The 27861-nt window shown below is 38.9% G+C and overlaps 1 protein-coding gene across 22 annotated transcripts in view; it reads left to right on the top strand.

The window, feature by feature from the left end:
- The first annotated feature begins 2701 nt into the window (after positions 1 to 2701).
- The window catches only part of SMAD5 (SMAD family member 5), a 49736-nt gene continuing 24576 nt past the window's right edge, over positions 2702 to 27861 (top strand). Inside the window, exons 1-5 of one of the 22 annotated variants that reach the window (XM_063643244.1) lie at positions 2702 to 2862; positions 3643 to 3858; positions 17683 to 17757; positions 22516 to 22599; positions 23429 to 24000. In XM_063643244.1, the coding sequence (XP_063499314.1) occupies positions 23598 to 24000 (403 nt within the window). In that variant the 5' untranslated portion in view covers positions 2702 to 2862; positions 3643 to 3858; positions 17683 to 17757; positions 22516 to 22599; positions 23429 to 23597. Of the gene's footprint in view, positions 2997 to 3642; positions 3859 to 17682; positions 17758 to 21430; positions 21769 to 22515; positions 22600 to 23428; positions 24001 to 27861 lie in introns of those variants that run through there. The other 21 variants (XM_063643247.1, XM_063643251.1, XM_063643246.1 and 18 more) reach the window with 21 other exon arrangements.

Genomic DNA, 27861 nt, shown 5'->3' with positions numbered 1-27861 from the left:
TCTCAACCACAGCACAACTGACATTTTGGGTTGACTAATTTTTGGTAGAAGGAGGCTGTCCTGTGCATTGTAGCATGTTCAGCAGTGTCTCTGGCCTCCACCGCCTAGATGCTAGTAGCACCGCCCTCCTAGTTGTGACAACCGACAATATCTTCAAACATTGCCAAATGTTTCCTGGGGGTGCAGTCATCCGTGGTTGAGAATTATAGGACTAAATTGTCCAGAAATAGGTTTCTCTACAAGTAAAGTAAAATTGAGTATTGGAGTTGCTTTTATCTGGTCTTCTTGATCAGGTGAATGGCTAAATGAAAAAAGCAGTTTGTCTATTTTGATGCCCCACTGACTATGTCTATCTGTTCAGATCATCCTGTTCTACATTTGTTCTTAGATCCTATTTGATTGCCAAAAACAGGGACTTCCTTACTTCATTCTTATGGTTCTGGGATGCCTGTTCATTTGCTATTTTATAATGTTTTTGACTGTATAGATATTTAGTGATCCCTCTGATTTTCTATAGCTGTTGAGGTCTAGGTAATTTCTTAGACCTTCAGAAGGCTGCTGGTGTGGTACTAAAATCTCCAGTCCTCTCTTCTATGTTATCTCTTCCAACTTTAGACCTAAACTGAGCTCAAACGCAAGTTGGAGAGGTTGGAGTCTCTGGTTGATTTGATCAGTATGTGGATACATAACTTAGGAAGCAAAACTGTTGGCTATGAGATTACATATGTGATTATGAAAAGGAATCTTGTAATCACAAATTCTTCTGACATGTACAGTGACTGCAAAACAGCAAACAATTTGTTTTGGGAAGGATTTTATTGGCTGTTTGAAGTGAGGAATATCTCTACTATACAAAATATTTAAACCAAATTGTTATGTCCTATAATGTTCAACAAAGCACCCTGCAAACATCAGTTCTGGGAAAAAAAAACGTATCCTCCAAGGCAGGATTTTATGCACTTCTGGGAGTTGTAAACCCATGCAGGCTCCAGAAATATTTGCCTTCCAAGGGCTGGAAACTTCTGAATTAACAACAAATAATCAGTGAGTGTGACAAAGAGTTAAAGTACACAGACTTTACTTTCTCAAAGTTTATGATGTAGTAAAGAAGTTTAAGATGGAGACCTGAAATTGCAAACTGGTGGCCAGTAGGCTAAATCAGGACCATGGATTTGTTTTGTTTGGCTTGCATGTAATTGGCCTCCAGAATGTCTAACAGAGTGAGAGGAAGAGAGCGGGGTGGGGGGTTGGGGGGTGGGGGGCGGGAAGGAGACAGGCAAAGAGAGAGAAAAATAGAAAGAAGTTGCTAAACAGATATAATTGAGATTTTCGCATAAAAATCTAAATTTCCAGCTTTGCTTGAAAAATCAGAATATCTGCCAACACTGGGTCCTTATTCCCACATTTCCCTATGGTAACAGTTGGCTGGAATGAAATAGCAGTGACCCCTTTGGTCTCTGGAACTAGACACTCACTCTCTGGTCTCTTCTCCCACTTTCCCTTCACTCCTTTACTAGGCCTCTGTCACCATTTGAGATGGCCACCCCTAATGCAGAGACTTCTGGAACATTTATTTAGTTTCTTCTCCACAGAAATAAATTTCCAGAGCCTGGAGCAAAATAGCGGCTGCGCCATTTGTGTGTCAGATGAGATGACCCTGGCTCAGGCCATGGAGGTGGCAATTGAGGTGTGAGAAATGGTCAGATTTAGGATAAATTTTGAAGAAAGAGTTAGTAGAATTTCTGATGGATTGGATTAGGGTGTGAAAGAGCATTCCAAAATGACCCCGGTTTTGATTTTTACTTATTTTAAAAAGAAAATCTATAACAGAACATTGGAGAGCCAGTATTGACCTTTTAAAATAAAAACAAAATTATTCAAAAGCTTTTTCTTACTAGTACTCTTCAAATCGGGTACCCTATGTGGTACCAATATTATATTCTGGGAAATACTGACAGTTTTGGAAATTTGGAGGAAAAAGCATTGAGAAGAGCTCCAATTACTAAGAAATGAGAGTGCAGGAGATGGGGTGGTGTATATAAGCCTATGGATGGCATCTCTGCACCTCAGTGGCCCCGCCTGTCTAGGGGCTGGGTCCCCACGGGATCTCCCTCCCCACAAGGAGGTGGAGAGAGTATGTGTCTTGAACAACTGGGGTTGCGATCCAGTGTATGGACAGTCCCACTCCTGGAACTCCAGGGTGGGCACTCGCTCCATTTCCACAGGCCCTCAAGGGTTCCAGGATTGCCCGGTGGGAGGGGTTTTAGTGCTGCATCCAGTAAGAAGCTGTAAGATGCTCAGAAACATGTTTTGAAGCTACTTTTCACAGAAAGAAGACTCTTCATTCAGATTTGTATTACAAATCAATAAAAGTAGCTAAGTCGTATCTGAAGATGTTTTTGTTTACACTTTGTATATGACAGAAAATCTCCAGTTGTCTGTGTCAAGGACAATTACTTAATTTCACAATGTATGCTGATTTGGTTAGTGGAACCTACTAGCGCCTACTGTGGTGGTGGTGGGAGCTATCTGATTCCCATTCCCAGGCCTGGCCATCGACGCGAAGGGCTCCAGCTGATCGGAAGTCGGCGTTGGACGGCGCAGAGCCCGGTGCGGAGGCTTCTTTCAGCCGTCGGGGCAAGACACCCCTCCCTCGGTCCCGCGGCGGTCACTCGGCCTCTGGCGCGCATGCGCCGACCCCAGCAGGCGTCCTCCCGGGCTCTCTCTCCCTCCCTCCGTCATCCGGGTCCTGGGCGAGCGGGCGCCGTGCGCGTGTCCCGTGGCCGAGCTGCTAATAAAGTTGCAGCGAGAAGAAGCGCAGCGACGGCGTCGGGAGAGCGCGCCCAGCCGGCTAGTGAGTGAGTGAGTGAGGGTCCCCGGCGCGCGCGGGCGAGGGGAACTGGGGGCTGCAGGCTCTGCCCCGGCGGACTCGGGCCGAGGCGGGGGCGTTCGGCTGCGGACGGAGCGGAAACGACCCGGGGCCTGTCGGGCGGGAGGTAGGCCGAGTCCTGGCCTGCCGGGGTCCCGGCTGGCGGACACGGTGCGGCCCAGCCGCTGCGGAGGCCTAGCCGGCTGCCCGGGGCGTCCTGAGGCGGGGCCGGGGCTGGCTCTCGTCCCAGCCCCGCCGTTACCGCCTAGACTTTGGAGGGAGGCGTCTGGGACGCCCTGGAGGGGACCCCCTGACCCCGCGCTGTCCTGGGGGGCAGTTTGCTTTCCTAACTCATCTGATGTACCATCCTGGATACACACCCATGATAGGACTGCGGTGCTCGGCCGGGCAGCCTGGGCTGCTGCACTGCGAAGCTGTCCAATGGCTTGATAAATCCGTGCCGCCGTCGCTTTGTGTTTCAAAGATAAGGATCCGCGCTTATCGGTGGGAATTACACTCTGGGCAGTTGTGACCGGCTACTGCAATCAGCTGGTAGTTAGAGCTGGTTTCCGCCACTTGCCATGTCAGTTTTCACCACTGGAAGGATTTCTTCTACTTCATGTAAACCTCTCTGTGCTGCAAAGAGAATGCCAAAGCAGCGTCTTTTTGCCTTCACCATATTCAGCCGCTGGCCGGGTCCTATACTTCAATATCAGGGCTCAAATTAATATTCCAGTCTCTTCCCCTCCCCTTTTCCCCTCTCCCCCTTTCAGCTGCTGTTACTACGTGGAGTTTGGAGCCTGAGCTTTGAAAACTCCCATGTGGCGCGCCCGTCTTAAGTCTGAGCATGCTCAGTAGCCAAAACAGATTTTGGTTGCAGAACTCGGGCGAGGATACTCGGGGTATTTGGATGTTTGCCGGCTTCCTAACAGAATGTTCCGATTCTGGTGGTGATGGCATTGGAGAATGGAGCTTAGGCCAGCCTGTAGGTGAGGAATGGCTGAACACCCTGAGCCAGATCTTTATCTTGATTGTAAAGACAATGTTTCCTGACCAGCTGGAGCTTTGGGGAGGGGGGGCGTTGCGGGGGGGAGGGAGCAATTTTGGCTGCTTGTGCATTTAAATGGGTGTGGCGCTAAGTATATCTTGTTTACCTTATCTTTCTGTGGAAAAGTTTTGATGTCTAGGTTTGTCACGTCATGCCTGTTGCCTAGCACTACCAAAAGGGCTCTTATCTAGTAGCAAAGATTGAATAGGTGGAGGTCGTGGCTTGGCCTCACAGAAGTTGAGAGGAAAGGGTACTTGGGTTGCGTTTTTTAAAATTCGTATTTAAAACTAGAGTACTTGAATTTCCTTAGAGTACCTGAATTGCCCAGAGTGAATTAGTTTTTAACTTTAATTTGAAAGACAAAAGGTTGAACACCTTAGTCCCAGTAGGTTTAGTAACATTCCAAATAGCTTACAATTTCTGCTAGATGCCAGTGCAGTAGTGTCCGTTGTGGGGAAAACAGTACCTACACTCAGTGTGACAGCTTCACATTTATTGATCCAAATATCATTATGAAATTAGTGTTCCAAATTTAAGGAGCTATTTGCAGATGTATAACAAATTATTTTAGTCTTTTATTCCTTTGGTAACTATTAATATTTTTTTCTCTACGGTGAAAATTGTAAAAATACAAAACTTAGAAGAATTTAACAAAACTTAACCTTCATAAAGGTTGTAGATATTATGTTTAGATTTATAAAGTTTAATTTTGATGATTATTTGTATGATTGTTCCTATACATCTTCCTTTCCTTCCTTCTCCACATTGCTGCTCCCTCAGTCTTTTTTACATTACTGCTGTTAATTTACCTATGTATGTTTGTTAAAAATACCTCATTCATCATTTTATGCTTCCATTCCTTTCAGATCATAGCTGAAATGAACAAGAAAAGTTAGATGAACCTTCTCAACTGACTTTACTCTCAGGTTTTAAAGGCATCCACATGATATGGTCTAGTTAAAAGGAGGAAGAGAGCAGCAAACTGGAAAAAAAGAATAAAATATTTTCGTAGGTTCTGTACAGATCTGGTAGTATTATCTGCGTGTCTGGTTCACTGTGGTAGGCGCCACAGAAATGGGTAGATTGATAATGTGTTGCATTTCTTTCCCCCTGGCAAAGTCAGCTATTAATTTCAGTGGGAGACAGTGGCAGAATGTTGTTACTAATGAGGTTTGAATCAGATTGTTGTTTACTGTTGGTTATGTAACATGTTGCTGGGAGTATTATTAAAAGTTGCATTCTGTAGCAAAGTAGAGGCAAGTAAATTCTGCTTACCCTCTTCACTGGGTTTTAATTCTTGGCTGAACCTGAAGGCACATTAGACTACAACCATAATTATACCTGGGCAGCCTGTCTGTTTCCTGTTTTCATCATGAACCCAAACATTATGATTTGCAGTGATGATCTTTTTTGTCCTTTGCATTGAACGGAGGCAGGGTGTTTTCTCCCTCTACTGAAAACAGATTTGTAACTTGGTCAAATTAAAGATTTTAGTGTTTTGAAAACTAGACAGTAAAATACCAGTTTTTCATTTCTTAATACAGTTACTTAAATTGAAATGCTGTCTAAAAAAATCTATTTCATATATATTCTGTCTTTATGTAAATTTTAATATTACTAGTACTTTGTAGAGTTAAGGAAACTCTTTTTGTTTATGACATATCAGTGTTTATTATTACCAGATGTATATGTTGGTCTAGGCAGTGAGCCACACATCTGGGTGAATTTCAGAGCTGACTTGAGTACGCTTGAGGATATAGGTGTCTATTCTCTTGGTTTATCAGTCTTCCCTATTTTTATTTCTAGAGGGTCTATGTTCCTTGTATCTGTCTGTCTGTCTGTCTCTCTCTCTCTCTGTCTCTCTGTACACTAAGCACAAAGAAGGCAAATAGTTTATTTCTTCAAATGTTACAAGCAGCTTATAGCCTATGGTTTGCCAGTCTACTCATAAGGTCAAAGACATTGAGTAAGATTCCCTTTTATAAGGGATACTAGTAGCCTGAGGAATGATTCTTATCTCCACCAGTCTGGATATTCTAGAGAAAAGAATACCTGGGAAGGTAGGGCCCAAGGAAGCCGGGGTGCAATATAGGGTGCTTTCCCATCAAAACAGATGATGAAGGACCCTTGAAAGCTGACCCATGTCTTCCCCCCGCCAGTGGAGTCTAGCTCTGTTGCCCAGTCTGGAGTCCAGTGGCGCAATCTTGGCTCACTGCAACCTCTGCCTCCTGGGTTGAAGCAATTCTCCTGCCTCAGCCTCCCAAGTAGCTGGATTACAGGCATCCACCACCATGCCCGGCTAATTTTTGTATTTTTAGTAGAGACGGGGCTTCACCATGTTCGTCAGGCTGGTCTTGAGCTCCTAACATACCTTGTTTTTCCACTTCTGAAGTTAATAGAATAATAGTCATTGGAATTTGCAGTTCATTGGTGTTGTCACACACCCTTTACCTCTAACCAGAACTCTGAATCTGAGAAGTTTGTTTACTAAATGGGAGATAAAGATTTAGAACTCTTTTGTAAGAATTGTTAAAAACTAGATTGTTGTTAGGACTAATCTCATAGGCCACCTTAATATTCTAACAGCCTTTGTTGTTTTCCAACCTGGAAAGATGGGGTAATTACAGAGTTCTTAGGTTTTTCATAAATAATCAGCTAGTTGTGGGCTGTTTATTTGAGTGTCTCTCTCTCTCACCCCGGCTGGGGTTCAGTGATGGGATCTTGACTCACTGCAATTCTGCCTCCTGGGTTCAAGTGATTCTCCTGCCTCAGCCTCCCAAGTAGCTGGGATTACAGGCACCCACCACCACGTCCAGCTAATTTTTTGAATTTTTAGTAGAGATGGAGTTTCACCTTGTTGGCCAGGCTGGTCTCGAACTTCTGACCTCAAGTGATCTGCCCGCCATGGCCTCCCAAAGTGCTGGGATTACAGGTGTGAGCCACCGTGCCTGGCTGGGCTCTTTATTTAGTTTTGATTTTTTTTTTGGCCTTGGGCAGCTAGGTGGGGAAGTTTTTGGCCCAATTCTAGTAGAGTAGTGTTTTCAGTGACTTTTCTTCCTCCTTTTACTGTATCCTAACTTGGTTGAGATGATATTTTGCAAGAAAGAGTTATTAAGTCAGTTCTGTATGTGCAGTACCATAATTGTAATTCACTTTTGGAAGCTAGTTATTAACATACATTTTGTAAATAGGTTTTGCTCTTGAATTTTTTGGGACCCCCCCCCCATCTCTTCCTATAGCGCATATGTAATTTACAGACTGGTACACTATAGAAGTTTGAAAATGATTTGACCTGTTAAGATTTTAGCAGGGTTTTTTTCTTTTGATATCCATATATGTTGTTTTCTTATACCGAAAATAATAGAAAAAAACCAGTGTCCCATTCCCACCTTGTCTCTGAGCATAGCAACTGGAGTCTTGGGAGGAGGCTTACATTTTTCAAATTTAACTATGATCTCAGAATATGACTGGTGCTTTCAAGGCAAGTTTTGCTTTGTTCAGGTTTGTTTTCATGATGTGTTAGGATCTGCCTAGTATCCTATCTGGTAGGCTGTACAACTTGAGTTCTAGTTATTCTGGTTTGTGTGTTCCCAGCAAGAGGGGGTTCTGCAAGAATATTTAAAAGCCAGTCTTCTTCTGTTTTCTTCTTAGTCACATCTTCTGTCTACTTTACTCATTGACCATTTCTCATTCTTCGGAGTTGGAAGTGTAAATTAAGTGAGTGATGACCCTAGAGCTGAAAAGGTACCCAGAGCCATGTTTACTCCCTTTTCTTCTAAGCAGGGAACTTGAACTCTGGGTGCACATGAGCTCTCTGGAGAACATCTTCATAATGCACTGTAATATACGTCATGTACACAGGTTAGCTCTTGTGCTCCAGAGACACATTTTACAGTCATGGTTTGGTATCTGCACTTGATGATTTTATAATTTAAAGGAATCACTACAAAGATTGACCAGCTCTGTGTCTGTTCCTGTGCCTACACGCCTGTACAAGCATACTCAAACACATCTGGTGGCAATGTAGGAAATCTTTCAGGCTCTGAGGGGGTGAGTGATACATTTAGATCAGGCTCTGTTTAATTAGGGGACTTAGAGGAGCAGGTGAAGCTTAAAGAGTGATTAAAAACTGGGAAACAAAAGTCTGGCTGTGGGAGATAATAAAGTAGAGAATTCTGTGGGCACAGAATAGGCGAGAAGATTATGCAGTGAGAAGTGTTGGGAATCATGAGTTCAGCTCTTGAAGGGCTTTGAAATCTGCTATGAGAACTTCTGATGTCTTTGGAAATCGGGAGCCACAGTTGAGGAAAGTGGTGATTTAAATGTTTCTCTGTGAAAATAATTTTGGCACCCATGTAATTGTATCCTGTCTTTCTTGTAGATGTTCTTACAAAGAATAGGATTTCTGAATCTAGAAAAGCTGTGAGCAAACATGCTTTTGGTTTCCTTCTCCTCTCTGCATGCAGTTGTGAATGTGGTTTACAAGTTTTATAGCAGTTGTATACCTGGATCTAGGGATGGTTTGACAGTGGTGGTGTTTGTTGTCTACTTGCTGACACTTGGTGACTACTATTGATAATTAGAACCACAAGGGTAAGAGATTTTTAAAGCTTTACCCCCACATCCCCCCTGCCCCCAAAAGTTACCCTCAGGTTGTATGTATGCAAGTGTCTTTCTTCCATTGCAGGGGATCCTGAGCACTTTGGTTCCCAAGCCTCCTGCATGGTCCGAGATTCTTGTTAAAAATGTGGGCGGTAAGGCCCTTCTGCCAAGCTTAGTGAACTGAAATTTGAGGGATGGTTCTAAGGAATTTGTTGATTTAAAAACCCCATGTCCAATTATTTTGTACAGGTTTGAATTAGAATACCATGGGTTGTGACCCATATGGGCATTTATTTTCATGGGATGATGTGCTCGGGAGATTTTGTTTTGGCCAATAGTGTTGAGGAAAATTTGGGGGATTGGTTTGCTTGCCTTTTTATTTCGGATTGCAGCAGTCATAGAGATGTTGGAGCAGAAAGTGAAAGAGTTGTTGCTGTGAATTTACTTTAGAAATCTGGCTATGAGCTCTGTGTGTGTGTGTGTGTGTGTGTGTGTGTCTGTGTGTCTTTATGTACGTGTGTCTGTATGTATGTGTGTCTCGGGGTGGGTATTGAAGTCAGTTTGTGTGTGTGTTTATTATGAAAGTTGGTCAGGATGTAGTACTTACGTAACCTGAGGTAAGAACAGGACCTTTGGGTTATTGATTTAACATGAATTCATTTGAAATAGAAGCCTTGTGAAGCTTAGCAGCATTTTATTCATATGGTTAATGTGTATAAAACTTAACCTTGAATCTTCCTTTAGCTTTCTTATCTGCATTTTCCAAATCAGTTGATGTCAAACCCTATTCTTCCAGTTGTCCAGGCTGATACCTTGAAATCATTGTGAACTCCTTTGTTCTCACACACCCCATGATGTCCTTCATCAGGAAGCTTACTGTCTTTCATATGTCTGCTGCTTACCACCCCACTGCTATCACCCTGTTGTAAGCCATTGTCATCTTTCCCCCCTCCCTTAGATTACTGCATCTCTGAACTGGTCTCCTTGCTTTTATCATTGCTGTCCACCCCTCCTCCCGCTTATTCTCAACATACCAGCCAGGATTTATTTATTTATTTATTTATTTTGAGACAGAGTCTTGTGCTGTCACCCAGGCTGGAGTGCAGTGGCATGATCTTGGCTCACTGCTACCTTGACCTCTTGGGCTCAAGTGATCCTCCCACCCCAGCCTCCTAAGTAAGTGGGATCACAGGCATGTGCCACTGCACCTGGCTAATTTTTTAATTTTTTAAAATTTTTTTTTGTAGAGACAGAGTTTTAAAAACTATGTTGCCCAGGCTACGCTTGAACTGCTGAGCTCAAGTGATCCTCCTGCCTTGGCCTTCCAAAGTACTGGGATTACAGGCATGAGCCACCACGCCTGGCCCAGGATAACTCTTTTTTTTTTTTTTTTTTTTTTTGTTTGAGATGAAGTCTAGCTCTGTCAGCCAGGCTAGAGTACAGTGGCATGATCTCGGCTCACTGCAACCTCTGCCTCCTGGGCTCAAGCAATTCTCCTTCCTCAGCCTCCCAAGTAGCTGGGATTACAGGCGCATGCCACCACACCTGGCTAATTTTTGTATTTTTCGTAGAAACGGGGTTTCACCATGTTCGCCAGGCTGGTCTTGAACTCCTGACCTCAGGTAATCTGCCCACCTTGGCCCAGGATAATTCTTTAATAGTGTAAGTCGAGAACTATCATGTCTGTGCTCAGAGCTCTCCACTGAGTTCACAGTTTCCTTAGAGTACTGTAAAAGCTAAAGCCTTTATATCCAGCATGGCCATTCTGGCTCTCTGGTATCTCTTTGACCCCACTCCTTACCTTTTCCCCCTTGTACACTATATTCTCAGGCTATACGGGTCTTCTGGCCAGTATATGCTCTTCATGCCAGGAGCATGCCAGACATGCTCCTACCTTAGGATCTTTGCATTGCCTGTTGCCGTTACCTGTAATGGTTTTCCCCCAGGTATATGCCTGTTGGCTCACTCTTTTATTTCCTTAAAATTCTGTCTTCCAGGACTTCTTGTCCACCTTCCCCTGTTTTAATTTTTCTCTATAGCACTTTTCACCTAACAAACATATCATTTACTATATCTCGTTGGCCTCCTCCTGCTGGAATATAAGCTAAATGAGGACAAGTGTTTTGGTCCCTTTTATTCACTTCTATATCCCCAGCTCCTAAAATGCTACCTTAATAAATATTCTTTTGGATGAATGACTTGAATGAATTTGACAAGTTATTGTATGTGGTACTGTTTTTTAAAGATTATATTCTAGTGCCAGAGACAGAAATAAAGTAAATGAGCAAATTATTATTGAATCAGTTAATACAGTGAAGAAAATGAACATAGTACTGGATTAGGGATTAGGGAAAATCTACTTTATATAGGATCATGGGGTGATCAGGGAAGGTATCTGGGATGAGAGCTAAAGCTGAGACTTAAATAACGATAGAGCTAAAAATTAGTGGCCGGGGATTAAGAAAAGTGGTATAAGCAGAAAATGGCATTTGTAATATCTGAGGTTAAAAAGACATTCCAGTATAGGAAGATAAATGCTTTTGAAGAATGAATTCGTACTAATATTTATTGGGAGCAGGAATAATGCTTCTGGAGTTTTAGTTCATTGTTTTGAGCAGCAACAGCTCATTTGTAGTAAGAGGACACACTGTGAAAAGTGCTAGATACCTGGATTACATTCCCTTTCTCTGTCTCTCTGTGTTGCTGTAATAACTTGAGTGTATCTCATTGTACTTACATATAGGGGTATAGTTTGGTGTCTGTCGTGCTACGTTATTTTGTGAAGGGAGATTCTGTTCCATTTGCATTTTTGCTATTCCCACTGTTCACTCATATAGTACCTCTGTATGGGACTTAGAAAAAGGCCTTCTCATTTATTCCTTCACCCTTGCCTAGTGCTGATAAACCCCTGCATGTCCTACAATGTCTGCTAGATAGTAGGTGCTCAATAAGTGTTTAATGATTCGTGGCTGTTACAGCTGCTGAGTCAGTTAATGCACATGTACTTGAAGTAGGTGTACTTTATCATAATCATTTCTGTATTTCTGTTGATTTACCTAGAGTACTATAGTTATGGAAGTATTTGTACCTGGTTTCTGATTTGATTTTTCTTAGTTTCAACCTCCAAATTTGTATAACCCCAAGTATATTAGAGAGAATTGTTTTGAAGCAGGAATGACTCATGATAATGTAAATCCTCTCTTTAGTAAGGGTTCATAATATGGCTGAGGTATAGCTGCACTTTAGTTTTGAAACCTGTTTTTCCTCTGACTCTACAAGAAATATGTTTATTTTAAAAAATACAGAATTGGATGAAGCACAAAGTGAAAAGTACACCTAACACCACCCACCACCAGAGCTAATATCACATCCCCTTTCTTTCATTAAACAAATATTTATTGAGCATATGTATCACTAGGCTTACAGTGATGAGTGAAAACAGATACAGCTCTTCTCATGGAATTTACATTCTTGTGGGGACAGATTGGAAAAGTAAATGTAAAAACATAGGTGTGGCAAGTGCTACAAAGTAGGAGTATGCAATGGGTAAGCATATAAGAGGGAGACTTCTCCTAGCCAGGACGGTTTGGGAATACTTCCCCGAAGAAGGGATGCTTGAGCTGAAAGAGAGGTGAGGTGTGTGTGTGTTTTGTAATGTGATGAATTCTTTTGTAATTCATGATATACCATAATTTTATAAGGTTTTCATTTATGGCTGAGGTACCACTGCATCTCTTTTAATATACTAGTGACGTTCTGTGTTCAATCAGTGGTTGCAGTTTTTCAGAAGAATTAGGGAACCTCACATACACAGGAATTTCTAAATGTTATTATTACCTTGGTTTTCTTTCTAGCTTTGAGGTCATTTCTCTAAGAAATGACAAAATACATCAATAAAAGGGTATTATCAAGTCAAGTCTTCATAAACCAAAGGTATACTATGAAAGGCCAAGATAATAGCAGATAATGGGTTCATAGCTGTTAAGTCCCTCCAGTTTCTAGTGTAAGAAGGAATATACATTCCTGTCTGTTCAATTATTGGCTCTCTGTGCTTGGTGTACATTTTTTTAAACTCAATTTTAATGCCTTATTTCTGTTGGCTATCATATGGAAATACATCTAGGATAAAACTAAGTGATAGGCTAAATGGCATATGAAGCTGTTTATAGCACCTGTTCTTTTTTCCATTCTCTCTAAGATCTTAGAGATTACGGTTAGTGTTTTTTAAGCCTGAGTTCCTAGCATGGAGTATTTCTGACATACACTAGTGGGCACCCAGTAAATTTTGAATAAATCAAATATCTCCTCTGTCTAATATCACATCTCATCTCTCCAATTCATATGATCCTCAATATCTACATATTTATTCCTTTTCTCCTTGAGCTTTAATTTTACATCTTCCTGGATGCATGCCAGTATTTGCTTCCTTACGTCCCTCCAGTGTCACCTTCTTGCCTTGTTTTGGCCATAACTAGAGTTTCCCTTTGGTAAGTGATGTTTTCATTATTCAGGGTTTAAACCTTAACTTTTCTAGTTAGGCTTCTGTTTATTTGTGACATCCCTTATTATCTCTTTTTTTTTTTTTTTTTTTTTTTTTTAATCACAGTGTGTGTGTGTTCCTCTCAGTTAGCTTACTACCATGGTTTTCATCTACCCTTTGTCCCCCTAGTTAGTCTCTTACTTGGTCCTGTGTTGTTGGAATTTTTGTCTTCTTGAAATACCTCTTTGAACATGTCTTTTGGCTTAGATAGAACTCTACACTGCACATAGAATTACTTCTAGCAGTCTGACTCCTTGGCCTTGTATTCACAGTCTTTCCCTGTTTGACCTTCATTCTGTGGTTGTGCCTTTCCCTTTTGCTTCACAGTGAGACTAGCTGATTGTCACCTCCTAGCCTCCCTTCCTCATTTGGCTGAGTGATTTGGTTTTCCTCGTCCTTGTACTTTCTTGCCAAGTGGACTGCGAATGATAGGTTGTTATATTTCTATCTCGTATTCAGTATTTTGGTAGTCACTCTTAAAATTTGTGCTCATATGACAAGCAGTTATTCTTGCCTCATCCTTAAGCTTCTATTCACTTAGGTGCAGTGTGTTTGAGTTTGCAGGGGAGGGGTAGAATCTGTCCAAACCAGGTGTTTTTTTGCACAGTTGCTAAACCCTCTCAACCAACTTCTTGTCTGTTACTGGCCATTTGCAACACAGTTAATTCCTTCTTAATCAGTCATATTCACCAGTATATAACCTTTTCACTTTTTTCTTCTTCCACTTTCCAGTTATACTGTTCTTTCTGGTCCATGTATGTACTCTAAATACCTCATAAACCAGAGGTATACTATGAAAGGCCAAGATAATAGCAGATAATGGGTTCATTATCTGAGTCTGAAAGTGTTTGATCACTCAGCTTTAATTCCATTCATTCATACGGCAGTTTTAATGAAAATTGACTGTCTCATCTAACACAAATTGTCCCGTATGTTTCCTAATGGGATTTTAGATTTAGATTTTGGGGGATTCTCTGGTTTTCAAGCTAGAAGTAGAAATTCCCTGAAAGGTTTCATGGACACTGTTCAGTTTAGTTTGTGTTTTTCTTTTATGATGCTCATGGTTAGCCTGTTCTGAATTATTGTAACAAGACTTGGCTTTTAAAGAAAAGGCTGTTTGACACTTAGCATTCTAAAAGTTTGGTTTAATACGGCCCTAGTAAGAGCAAAAAAGAGAAAGCAGAATTTGTCTTCTATCCCTGATTATGTTATTGAAATAAGATTAACATTTATAAACAACTGTTTTACAATAGGTTTCTATGGAGGTTTATTGCAAAAGAAAATAGCTTGACAATATAAATTCCTTGAAGCCTATTGACTTTTTGGTTTTCTTAGGAACTAAATATATTACCTCTTAATATGTTCAGATATAAATATATCTTATTATATTGGTATATATTAATATATATTATTCCCACTGATGTACTTTAGGATAGGCATGTTAGGTGGCTCAGGATGAGGATTACAGAGGTGCAAATAGAATCTGCTCAGAAGCCAGATTGTCTAGGGCATTATTTCACCTATGTGGACTGTCAAATGCATCTTCCCTTGACTTAGTGGAGAACTCAGAAGTAAGCAAGCCCTGGAGCACGTGAAAGTACCAAGGATACAAATCATGTATTCCATGCTAATTGGGTTCTTTTTGAGACAGAAGGAAAGTTCATTTTCATTAGGTAGTTTATCAAGTTTCTCCAAAAGCAACACTGAGGAATATAGGAGAAGCTATGAGAAATGCAGAAAGAGAAAAGAAAAAAAAAAAGAGTTAAAAGAATGAGAACAAAGGAGGGGGTAGAATGACAGATACTGGTGGCAAGTGATGGGGAACATCAGAAAGGACTTTGAGAGAGGAAAAAAGAAAAAGCTGCTATATTTCTTCTAAGATGTAATTTTTTTTTCCACCTCATAACATAATTTTATTAACTGTCTTACAGTTAATGGCATCTGAGTATTGCTTTTGTCCAGGTGGCAGTTTTGATCTAGTTGTCATTGTACAGGCATGGCTCTGACTTGCTGTTTCTGTTGCTGTCATTTCAGTCTCAGTGTGGACATTGTTTTAACTTCTCGTGTTGAGTAATTGCCATTTAAAATATTTTCTTAGCTGTTGTTTTCACACCTTCATTTACATCCTCTAGGAACACCAAACAGGCACCAGTATCAAAATTTGCAGGATGGTTGTCAGTGGCTTGAAAGACAGTCCTGGAGCAATGTCAGAACATTCTTCATACTTACATTCTTGATGGCAGAAGGATGATACTGTGAAGAAAAATTTTAAGTTATAAGAAAGCATTATGCCATTTAATTTGCAGCTTTTTCTTCCTTCAGGGTTCGTAAAATAATGCGGACTCTTAAAGTACATGACTGTATGTTTGTTGAAATAAAGGAGTCCAACCATTTAATTAAAATCCTCAGCCTGATAGCAACAATGTTCATGATTATCACCACAATAATAACTACAGTTGCCCTTTATTGAGTATGCACTGTGTACTAAGTGTTTCTCACTTAATTCTCAGAACCTTTTAGGGCCATGATACTCACGATACAAAATAGGAAAAAATGGAGATTTTGGGTGTAAGTGTTAGATCTAGAATTTGAACCCAAGTTTATTAGGCTTCAGATCCGGTGCTGCAGCTCCTCATCCTGTTATGTAAAGTATTACTTTGTGAAAGACATAGAAGCTTTTATGCTTAAGATAAAATTGTCTCCCTTCATCCTTCTCCCCAGAGGGTCATATCCTGACTTCTTTTAGCAACCTTTATATCTTTAGGGCAACTCCATTTTCCACTGTGTATCATAGATAGTTATGGGCACATTTCAGTTGTTGTATTAATTTGTAACTATTTAGAGTTAGTCTGGATCTGATTTATATTTCAACTCTTTATTATCTAGCTTAGTGCCTTGCCTTTTATAGGCACTCAGTAAATATATGTTGTATGAATAAGGCTATAAGTGTGAGCTTAAGTTTAGCACCGGTTATTATGTATAATTGTGTCTCAGTAGACTCTGAAAGCATTTAGAGGAGTATAGAGGACCAAAATTTAGGAGTATAGAGGACCAAAATTTAGCTGTCCAGTTATCTGTAATGTGTAATGACTGTTGCAGTTGCTAGTCTTTTGGGATTTTCTCTATTACTGGAATAAGTGTAGAGATGATGTAGAAGAGTATTATGGGTTGTTAGACACACAGCTGATTTAAATTGAAGATAGTGTTCTCAGTGTTTCTAAATTTATTTAGTGAAAGGCAAAGGGGGCATGAAAAATTGAATCAACTTTTCAGGAAAGAGACTCATAAAATTTTCAGAGGTATTGCAGGTTCACTTGTGGCTCGTGTAGCATATGCTAATATATGCAAATCAGAACGTATTTTATTTTGTGTATACATAATGAGAAATTTTTTCATAACCGAGTACTTATGTGAGGATACTAAAGTAAATCTATTGCTGTAACCCAAGCTCTTTGATCATTTTATTTCAAATTTTGGACCAAGGTGTTATTTTGAATATGGTATAGTCTGCAGAAAAGACTATAGGACAAAATGCATCCATTATATGGGTACTATAAAGAAGTTTTAATCTCAGTTTAACAATTTTACTTTTACTATAGGTGGTTTAGTTCCTTTAGAAACCTAGGTGTTAAATATTAAGAAAATAGATGAGTAAAATATGATTGCACCATTAAAAGCATTTAAAAAAATCTATATATTGGGGTGAGGGAAGAGCAAATGCTTGTGGTGTTAAATAGAAAATGCAGAATACCAAGTAGTATCATGGTATATCCTGTTATGGGCAGTTGTGGGCAAGACTATATATATGCAGAGGAAACAAATATAAGCATACCATATGTTAATGGTATGATTATAGGTGAGTATACTTAGGAAAAATATTTTTTAAAAAGTGGTACATTGTCTCATCATTTCTGAGATCATTGTGTTCCAGTGATAAGTGTGCTAAAAATGTCCTAATGATAATTAGAAAGGCTTTGGAGTAAGACCACCATAAAAAAAATATATTTTTATGCAGTGGTAGTAAGCATATAGCTAAACCTTTCATTCCTGCTGATTGACCTGGCACAAATGTGAAAAGGCTGGGTTAAAGTTGATAGGTTGATGACATACATTAAGTGGTATAAAAATAAGTTTGAAAATGAGCAAATTAAGCTGGATTATTCTTGATCTCTTAAACTATACAATCTTATGATAATATTTAACAATTTGAATGTTTTGGAGAAGTCAAAGGAATATGGAGAACAATTACAGACCTTTGAGGGAAGAAAATTCCTTGGCAGGAGGGTTTCTTTCTAGGAGGCAGTGTGTACAGTGGTTTGGAATATGGATTCCGCAGCTAGACTGCCAGGGTTCAATTCTCAGCTCTGTTTCTTGCTATCTGTATAATTAAGCAAGTTGCATTTAATTTCCCTTTGCCTGTTTTCTCATCTGTAAAATGAGAATAATAGAATTTACTTTATATGGCTGTTTTGAAATTTAATAATTTTTGGTTTCTAAATGTAAAGTCCTTAACAGTACTTGGCATAGTGAGTGCTCAATAAATGTTAGTGGTTTATTATTATTATTACCATTATCAAAGGAATATTATGATTCCTTTGCTTAAGCAATTGATTTTTTTTTTAGAAAGGAAGCTGTTGAAGTTACTGAAGTGCCTGTTGCTATATTCTAAGAAAGTAAAATGTCCAGAAATCTGCCTCTGTAAGTAACCTTTTAAGATCATTCATGCCCCTCTGTTTCTTTAGTCAGTAATAATGCAGCCCATTTTCTATGCCTTCTATAGAGAATTTCATTTAAAATGAAACCACTGAAAAATGTAGACCACCATTTTATACTAAATGGTGAGTTAAAAGGTCTGATTTTATCTTGAAGAATGAAACTAAAATTCTGGGAAAACATTAGCTTATAGTAACTGTAAACATGCATGAATTTTTATAATGAACAAATAATGGATCAAGTGTGAATGGATAAACAATTTTTCCCACAAAATAATTCAGTATCATGATATGACAGCCTTCAATTTGACATTTGTGGCATTAGCTTTAAGGTTTTTTTTTTTGCAAAAATATTGATAAAAATATATATACATTTTTTCAAGGACCTCTGTTAATTCTTTGGTAGTCAAGTTATCTTTACTCTCCCCCCCAACAAAGAATGTCTTGCTTACTGATTACTATAAAAGTGGTAGATTCCCCAAGCTCAGTATTCCTCATCCATGCATCAAGACTACAAAAAAGCACAAACTAATACATATAAAACATGGAGACTCTTATAATACTGAAGGAAAGATTGCATGTTATTCCTTCTATACAACATTCACAAAAAGGCAAAACTATAAAATACATCACATTATCCCCATGGGTCTTGGGGACAAACAAAACCTCAAATACGTCGATGCTTATGCTGCTTGCTGTCCCCTGAGTAACAGAGTCTCTAACCCAGGAGTCTCATGTCCTTTGGCAACATCCAGAAGACAGTAACAGACTAACTTGTAAGTGGGGTAAAATCAAATCCTAGATCCTACATTGTTTGCCATCATTTTTATAAACTTTGGAAATCTTGGAATTTTTGCAAAATCTGTAGTCTCACTCATGGTTCATAAGCCATTATGGTGAGGGAGACACTTGTGAATAGGGACTAATTTTATAAGTGATCAGTCACAAGTACGTTTTAAAAATATTTTTAAAAATTGAAATAATCATATAGTAAAGCACACAAATTTAAAGTGTATAGCTTAATGAACTTCTGATATGTGTACATCCATGTCATCATCACCTGGATCAAAATATGGAAAATTTCTAGCTCCCTAGAAGGCTGTCTCATGACCCTTCTTAGTACTCTTCTGGCCTTGATGGCATAGGTTAGTTTTGCCTGTTTTTGAATGTTGTATAGATGGAATAATGTGTAATCTTTCCCTCAGAATATATGAGAATTTTCCATGTTTTACATATACTAGTTCTTTCTGTAGCTGTGAAGTATTTCATTTTATGAATTTATTACCAGTATTTACCCACTCTACTGCTGATGAATATTTGGGTTCCAGTTTGGGACTGTTATAAATAAAGTTGTTAGGAACATGTACTTGTCTTTTGGTGGACACAGCACTCATTTCTGTTGGATATATACCTAGGAATGGAATTGCTGGGTCATAGAGATCTATGTTTAGCGTTAGTGGATACTGTTAAACAGTTTTCTAAAGTGACTGGACTAATGTATATTCCTACTATCAATATATGAGAGTTCCAGTTAATCATGAAGAGTTAATCTTTTTTTTTTTTTTTTTTTTAAGTGTAGCCATTCTGGTAGGTACCGAGTGAGATTTGACTGTGGTAGTTTTTGTTTTCTTTTTGCATTCATGTCATAACTAATGATATTGAGCCCATTTTCTCATCCAGTGGCTATTTTAATGTCCTCTTTTGTGAAGGATCTGTTCAGATCTTTTGACTATTCACTAATTTTTATGATGAATTTTTCTTCCTTTTGTAACGTTGTAAGTTGAGATGTAGATAACAAGTACTCGGGTAGCTTGCACATACCACTTTACCAGTTTGGGAAGTATAGAAAACATTTTTAGAAATAATTTCATCAAAAGTGCTAAATTTTTTAGTCATTCCATATTTAAAGAGTTGAGTGTGAGATTTTCTCCTCTCCTTGTGCTAGTTTTACTAGTAAGAGTTCTAGGTTTTTTAAAACTGACACCTATTGTTCTTTTTGAAACTAATCTCTTGAAGTTTAGTGGCATACCCATTCACCAAAGTCACTGGCCTTTTCTTTGTTTACATTCTCTTTAAACTCTCCCATATGTTTAATCTTCTGCAGTACCATTGTATCTAGTTCTGTCTTTTTAATAGTGCATAATCAGTAACTCACTATCAGGAAACTCTTTCCTAACAGTGAATGTTTCCTAATATTTAGGTGTTTACTTACTGTTCTTTTCACTCTGTTGAAAACCTATTTTTTTGTTGTTGTTTTAGCTCTTTGTGCAAAATCTTAAATCTGTTTCTCATCTTTACCTGGCTAAACTTGTATCTCCAGTCATGACCTTTTCTCAGTGGAGTTTACCACCGTCTGTACTGACAAAGCTACCTTCTGAATGTTTTTAATTTTGTGGGTAGAATTCTCATTTTATCATTATCTTAGACAACGTGAGTTTAAAATTTGAAATTATCTCTAATTTCAAGGTACAGTTAATAGAAAAATCAGTGACCATTCATTAAGTATCATAGTGTGTGATATGGCACATGGAATGGTCCAGGTGCTGAAGACTACTTCTTAGAAGGATTTTGTACTGTATTTGGGAAGTTACGATATTATTTATGTCTTATTAGTTAGTTTTTATTATAAATATTCAGTGACCATAGCCTCTGCAGCATTGGGTGATAAAGGAGGTCTTCACAAAAGGGGATAGATTGGAGCTCATCATTAAGAATGACTAAGATTTCTCTTGGAAGACACAGATGGATAGAGGGGCCAGGGATTTGGATTCAATCGGAAGGTGTGTATAGTGGAAGAGTAGTGGGCAAGATTAGATTAGGACTAGATCTAGCCAGTCTCTTAAGTCTTGGTTCTTCTTCTTTCTGAATACTAATGATTATAATTCATGTTTGAATAGTACTGTTGAGTTTGTAAAGCTTGTGTTAGATAGACATTATTTATTACTTCAACATTTCTGTGACTTAGGAACCATCATCTCTATTTTACGGAAAAGCTAATAGGCTTTGAAAAAGTGATACTAGTAAAGAACAGAATCTGGTGGGCACAGTGGCTCAAGCCTATAATGTCATCAACTTGGGAGGCTGATTTTTATTCTCTGATATCATAGATATCCATAAATAACAATTTTTTTGTTTTAAGTTTGATATAGACATCCTTAGAAAGGTATCTATATTTTTACAAATTGTTTTTCTTACTCATTTATTTGATAAATGGACACTATTCTAGGTTCAGGGCATCCAGTGGTTTTGAGCGCAGATGAGACTACCTGCATACTAACATTTCATTGGGGAAAACATAAAGTAAATAAACAAAGTTGATAATGTAATATCAGATTAGGGTAAATGCTATAAAAAATGAACAGGGTCAGGATAGAGAACGTTGTGAGAATGGGCTGTCATGCTATTTTCAATCAAGTGGTCAGGTAATTCCTCTTTCAGGAGGTGACCTTTGAACAACTGAATTAATTTGAGTGAGTATGCCGCGTTAAGTTACAGGAGAAGAGAATTTCAGGGGAGGGAACATCAGATGCAAAGGCCTCACGTAGAAATAACCTTAGAATACTTGAGAAATGGAAAGAAGTCAAGTGTGGTCAAATGCAGTTAGGTAGGATAATGGTTAAGAAATGAGTAAGGAGAAGCCAAGGGCCTGATCATGTATGATATTGTATTCTGAATTCTGGTCTTGAAGCTCCTTTCTTTTTGCCTCCCTCTTCCTTAACTGTCTCTCTGTTGCTCATACACATACTCACACATATGTACACCACCCTATCTAGCCCCCCATTGTATTCTAGTGTTCATGAATAAGGTATCAGTCAGCCAGGCCTGTCTCTTATCTAGCCTAGGAAATGCTCTGTTCATGTCTGCCTATATATGTATTTTTTTGTTTGTGTCCCTTTGCCTTTGACATTTCCCATCTCATCTCAGACAACCAAACCATGGTTTTACTTCCTGACCCACATGGATTTTATCATACATCCTTGATGTAGATGCAACTGAGGTGAGCCCTTCTTACAGTTCATTTAGTACATAACACTTTATACTCTGTGACCTGTTAGTGACAATGATGCTTTCATTCTCTTTGTTATATTTCTCTATTTTAATGTGGCCAGTTTTGTTTGCCTAGCAAAAATCATCCTACATAGGGCTGGGCAGGACAAGGCACAAGGCATATCCATACATAAGGAGGATATCTTTACTTCCTGTACCCTTCCCCACCATGGTTCCACCATATTAGACTGGATAGCTGCCAGTAGTTGATCAGCATCCAGAACTGTTATCTGGTACTTTAGTAGGCTCTCAGTAAGTATATTTTGAATGAATCAATTTATTGACTGTTGAGATTAAACCCTACTTGGCATAACTTTTTTTAAAAACCCTATCATGGCTATTCACAATACATGGGACGTAACAAAGAATCAATAATTATTTGTTGAGTGTATGTCAGTTTTACTTTACTCTGTGTTTACATTATCTTTATTTACTTTATGTTATTGTCTGGGCTTTAACGGAGCACATACATTCTTTTCTGGGAAGATGCAACCTGGTCCAGAATAATATTGATGCTAGAATTTTTCAAAGACAAAGCTATAGCATTTGGCAATTGTAGGCACAAGAAAGGAAGCATCTTTTGTTACACCGTTTTTCCAAACGTTATTCTTGTTACTTCAGTAGGTATTTATCGTCTGTAGTTGGCTGTGTAGTGATCTGTAGGAAATCTTACACATTCTTTTTATTCTTTGTTTAGAAATGGGATCTCACTATGTTGCTCAGACTGGATGTGATTGAACTCCTGGGCTCAAGTGATTCTCCCGAGTAACTGGGATTACAGGTGTGTGCCACTGAGCCTGGTTTTTACCAGCTCTTATCAGTGGAGTGCCTGTCACTTCCTCCTGTCATCATCAGGAGCTTCTTAATGGTGCAGAACAGTGGTTTACCTGGAGCAGGCTCATTAACCAATATGCTTAAAATATCACTTAAAATAAGCCAATAGGAATTGTAAAATTAGAAACTGACCCTTTTAAAATGAATTTATTCTCTTTAAATTTATTCAACATACTTAGTTTTACAAATAGATACTTGCCATTTTACTGGCAGTTATAATGATTTATTTGAGGGTTTGGTACATCTTATACAACCATGAATACAATTTGCATCTAATAATGTGACTTCAGTCATACCATGGTTTTTGTCCAAACCTTCTCAGTCTGGGAAACATTTAAAGAAAATAATGACCTTAGAGAAGAGCTGGATTTCTTTTAAGACTTCTATTCAGATCAGGACATAATCATGTTCAAAACTGACATAGCATGTAACATGGATTTCAGTGAAGAAAAGTACTTCAGGATCAAATTTCAGAAGAGTGTTTTAGGGTTTAGTGGCCTAATCAAAGGGAGTCCAGAAGCTATTTTTGGATAATACATAGGAGGTAGAGCAAGATGGTTTTGCTTCTGGTTATCATTTGACATTGCCAGTGTCTTACTTGTTCACATTATGGAGAAGGAATTGAGTGGTCACAGAACTTTTGGAGAAAATTTATCAATTTTTTGTTTACTTTGTAATGCTTTTCTGTTCTTAATAATAATATACCTTTCGATTATATTAAATTTATATAAATTGAATTGATTTAAACTAGGATCCTTTCCCCCTTTCTCTTTCAGGACTTGGCCAAATGAAAGAAGCATATGGCACTTGTGAAGATAAATGTTACTCCTCCCTTTTTAATTGGAACTTCCACTTAGGACCTGTGTATGACGTTTCACCTGTGATCGGTTCTTTCAGTAGCCACTGACTTTGAGTTACAGGAAGGTTTCTGAAGATTTGTGTCAAATGACGTCAATGGCCAGCTTGTTTTCTTTTACTAGTCCAGCAGTAAAGCGATTGTTGGGATGGAAACAAGGTGATGAGGAGGAGAAATGGGCAGAAAAGGCAGTTGATGCTTTGGTGAAGAAGCTAAAAAAGAAAAAGGGTGCCATGGAGGAACTGGAGAAAGCCTTGAGCAGTCCAGGACAGCCAAGTAAATGTGTCACTATTCCCAGATCTTTAGATGGACGCCTGCAGGTTTCTCACAGAAAAGGCTTACCCCATGTTATATATTGTCGTGTTTGGCGCTGGCCGGATTTGCAGAGTCATCATGAGCTAAAGCCGTTGGATATTTGTGAATTTCCATTTGGATCTAAGCAAAAAGAAGTTTGTATCAACCCATACCACTATAAGAGAGTGGAAAGTCCAGGTAGGTCTTATTCCTGAGAAGAATTTGGAAAAACAAAAACAAAAAACCTCTCTGCCTGATATGCGTGTAACTAGATTTAGTAATGAAAAGGTTATATTAGCTTTGTGTTTCCATCTTAAATATTCTAACCTTGGAAGGACTATTGGATTTTGAGTTTAGCTTTTTATATGTAGGTGATACAATTCTCAGGTGGCTTACTCTAATTCATTATTCACTGTAAGCACCCATATATCTACTCTGCCTTTTCCTGTGGATGACCTGTCTCTGTTTTATTTAAAACCTAAGCTCCAAGTGTGTACTATATCCCATTCCTTTTTGTCAAATGAAGAACTTTGTTCCTACAGTTATCATCCTTCTCTCCAGCATTATATTTTCTCTTTCTACCAGAGTATTTCTGATAGCATACAAACATGCCATGATACTACCCATCCTAAAATAAAACTTAAAAAAAAAATTCTGCTTTTCACTTCATTCACATAACCCAACCCCAATCACTGCACTGATTCCACTAGTCCTTTTAGAGGATGCTCCATTTTTATTATCTTTATGTTTCATTTTTTTCTTGTGACTTCTCTAGTTAGTCTTTCTTTCCTACCATTTAACTTGTCAGGATCACTAGTGACTGCCTTTTTATAGGTCAAGGGGTCATTTTTCAGTCTTATCTTACCGTCCGCTCAACTGCATTTGATACAGTTTATCTCCTTCCATCCTACTCAAAACTTTTTCTCTGTTTGGCCCCTCAGACAGTATGCTACCCTGGTTCTCCTACCTCACTGACTGTTCTTGTCCCTCTTTGCTGGCGTATTCTGCTGTTTTCACAGGAGTCAGTCCATGGACCTTTTGTCCATTTATACTATTTCTTTATGTGCTTTCATGCTGTCACATGTCTTAAGATTGTCTATAAGCTGATGCTCACATTTTGAACTCAAGTCAACTTCTCCCTTGGGTTTTAGACTTGTGTATCCAGTTGGCTACTTGACACTTCCACTTGAATATTTATTTATTAAACATACCAAATGTAATATGTCTAAGCGAAACTTCAGTTTTTTTCTCTGGTTTCCCCTATTGAAGTGAATGGCAACAGCATTCATGTAATTGCTAATGCCCTAAACTGCAAGGTCATCTTTTATTCTTCTTACTTAAGTCCTATATTTAAAATATGAGCAAATGCTGTTTGCTGCACCTTCAAAATATGTCTTAATAATGTCACCTCTCATCATTTGTGACAGCACTACTTTAGTACAGTACATCATCATCATCACTCACCTTAAGTAGTGTCCTAATTGGTCTTTCTGCGTCTCTTCTTCCCCTTAACCCATTGTGTTTTCCACACAACAGCCAGAATGATTTTTTTAAAACATACTAAATCACATCAGTTCCTACTGAAAACACTTTCAAGGCTGTCACACTTAAGAGGTTTCTATAAGACTCTGTATGACCTATCCTCGGAGTTCTCTGTTCCTTGGACTTGCCATACTCCTGTTTCCAGGCTTTAACTCTTGCTGTTTACTTATTCTCCCCCAGGATCTTTCCATGGCACATTTTCTCATTCCATTCAGTCCTTGCTCAAATATCTGCATCACTAATTGACTCTATATTAGATATTTATTTTGTTTATTGACTGACATGAGCAGAGGCTTCCTCTATTTCATTCATTACTCTCTCCTTAGTGCCTAGAATAGTATATTGTTGTCTGGCACTTGGTAGGTGATACTCAGTAAACTTTTTTTTTGTAATGAATGGTATAAGCTGAGCTGCTAGCTGAGTTCATTAGTCATCTATTGCTGCACGACAAATTGCCACAAACTTAGTGGCTTAGCACAATGCATGTTTATTACCTCACAGTTTCTTTGGGTAAGGAGTCCAGTCACATTTAGCTGGGTCCTTTGAAAGGCGCTGTAATCAAGGTGTTGGTTAGGGCCAAGGTCTTATCAGAAGCTCAATTAGGGAAGGATCTGCTTCCAAGCCCATGTGATTGTTAACAGATTCAGTTGCTTTCACATAGCCTTCTTTATAGGTAGTTCACATTCATGACAGCTTCTTCAAAGCCAATAAGGAAGAGAGGGTCTTCTGGCAAGAAGGGCATTATATTATTGTGGAATGTAATCATACACACCCTGTCACCTTTGCCATATTCTGTTGGTTAGAAGGAAGTGATAGGTCATACTCATACTCAAGCAGGGAGAATTACCCAGTGGTTTGAATACCTGGAGATGGGAATCATAGTGGTTACCTTAGAGTCTATCTGGGTTTCACATGGAGATGTGTGGTAAAAAGACTGAAAATAACATTGGATGTGGAGACTAGTAGAAAGGATAGCAGATAGCAGTGACTATGCTGTCTGCAAAAGTTCAACTTAAGAGCTTTAGAGTGTCTTTAGACAGTTGGTATGATATGATTCTCAATTTCTTACTGAGTCCAAGGAAAGCTGATACCTGAAGGAATTGATGAAGAAAGGAAGATAAGAGGATTTAATAGAGAAGTATAGGCTGAAAAACTCCCAAGCTTGCTATTTGCTAGGAGTAAGTCTAGGAATTTTATGTATTCCCCTATAGCCAAAGTGTGACTAATAATCAGCCAGCCAATAGAAGTGTCTTATTTTTTGTATACATTTTTCTCAGCTATGATTCATTCTATAGAAAAGACTGGGGCATAGCTCTGATACTTTCAAATGACTGAAAATTTTATGTCTTACTAGTTCAACTATTGGAAAGAGACCATAGAGACCTTATGTTTCAGCCTGAGTCCAAACTCTTTGGGGAAGGGGCAGATTACCCAGCTAGATTAGCTTGCTGACCCCCCATGATTAAGCAGCTGTGACGCAGAATGGATCACTTCATATTACCAGTATTAATAAAGTAGTAGAAGGTGGTGGTAGTGGTAGTAGTAACAGTGATAGCAATTAATATTTATTGAGCACTGATGGAATAGTGATTCCTTCATGGGGTTAGAAAAGGGTACTGACATTTTACAACCCTTTCAGTTTACTTACAGGTTTATAGATACGGAAACAAAGACTTAAAAGGGAAGTAACTTAGGCACGCTCACACAGTTAGAATATAGTGGAGTAAGTTTTGCAAAAAGATAAAAAGATGGAGGATAGTTAGAGATAATGAACATAAGAAAAATAGAGGGCCAACCTAGGTGGTCATAGTTGTTTAGTTGAATACAGTGTACCCTGAGCTTTTTGGCACCGGGGTCCAGTTTCATGGAAGACAGTCTTTTCATAGAATGGGTTGGGGGATGGTTTTGGGATGATTCAAGCACATTATATTTATTGTGCACTTTATTTCTATTATTACATTGTAATATGTAATGAAATAATTATACAGTTCACCATAATGTCAAATTAGTGGGAGCCCTGAGCTTGTTTACCTGCAGCTAGGTTATCTCATCCTGGCATGATGGGAGACAGTGACAGATCATCAGGCATTAGATTCTCATAAGGAGCGCACAACCTAGATCCCTCATATGTGCAGTTGGCGATAGGATTTGCTTTCCTATGAGAATCTCATGCTGCCACTGATCTGACAGGAGGCGGAGTTCAGGCGGTAATGAGAGCAATGGCTAGTGGCTGGAAATACAGATGAAGCTTCACTCACTTTCTCTCACCATCACCTCCTGCTGTATGGCCTGGTTCGTAAGAGGTCATGAACTGGGGGGGTTAGGGACCCCTGATCTAATAGACAGTATTGTCTAGTGATTAAGACTGGGTTCTGGAGCCAGGCTTTCTGGATTTGAATCCTGGTTTTACCAAATACTACCTCAGGCCTTAACCTTTCTGAGATTTAGTTTCCTCATTGTAAAATGGGAATAATACTACCTACCTAATAGGTTGTTATGAGCATTAGATGAGTTGGT

The sequence above is a fragment of the Symphalangus syndactylus genome, chromosome 7, assembly GCF_028878055.3.
Source record: "Symphalangus syndactylus isolate Jambi chromosome 7, NHGRI_mSymSyn1-v2.1_pri, whole genome shotgun sequence".
In the NCBI taxonomy this organism is placed as follows: domain Eukaryota; kingdom Metazoa; phylum Chordata; class Mammalia; order Primates; family Hylobatidae; genus Symphalangus; species Symphalangus syndactylus.
Note: the sequence above shows the minus strand (reverse complement) of the source record. Positions and strands in the feature narration are given on the sequence as shown.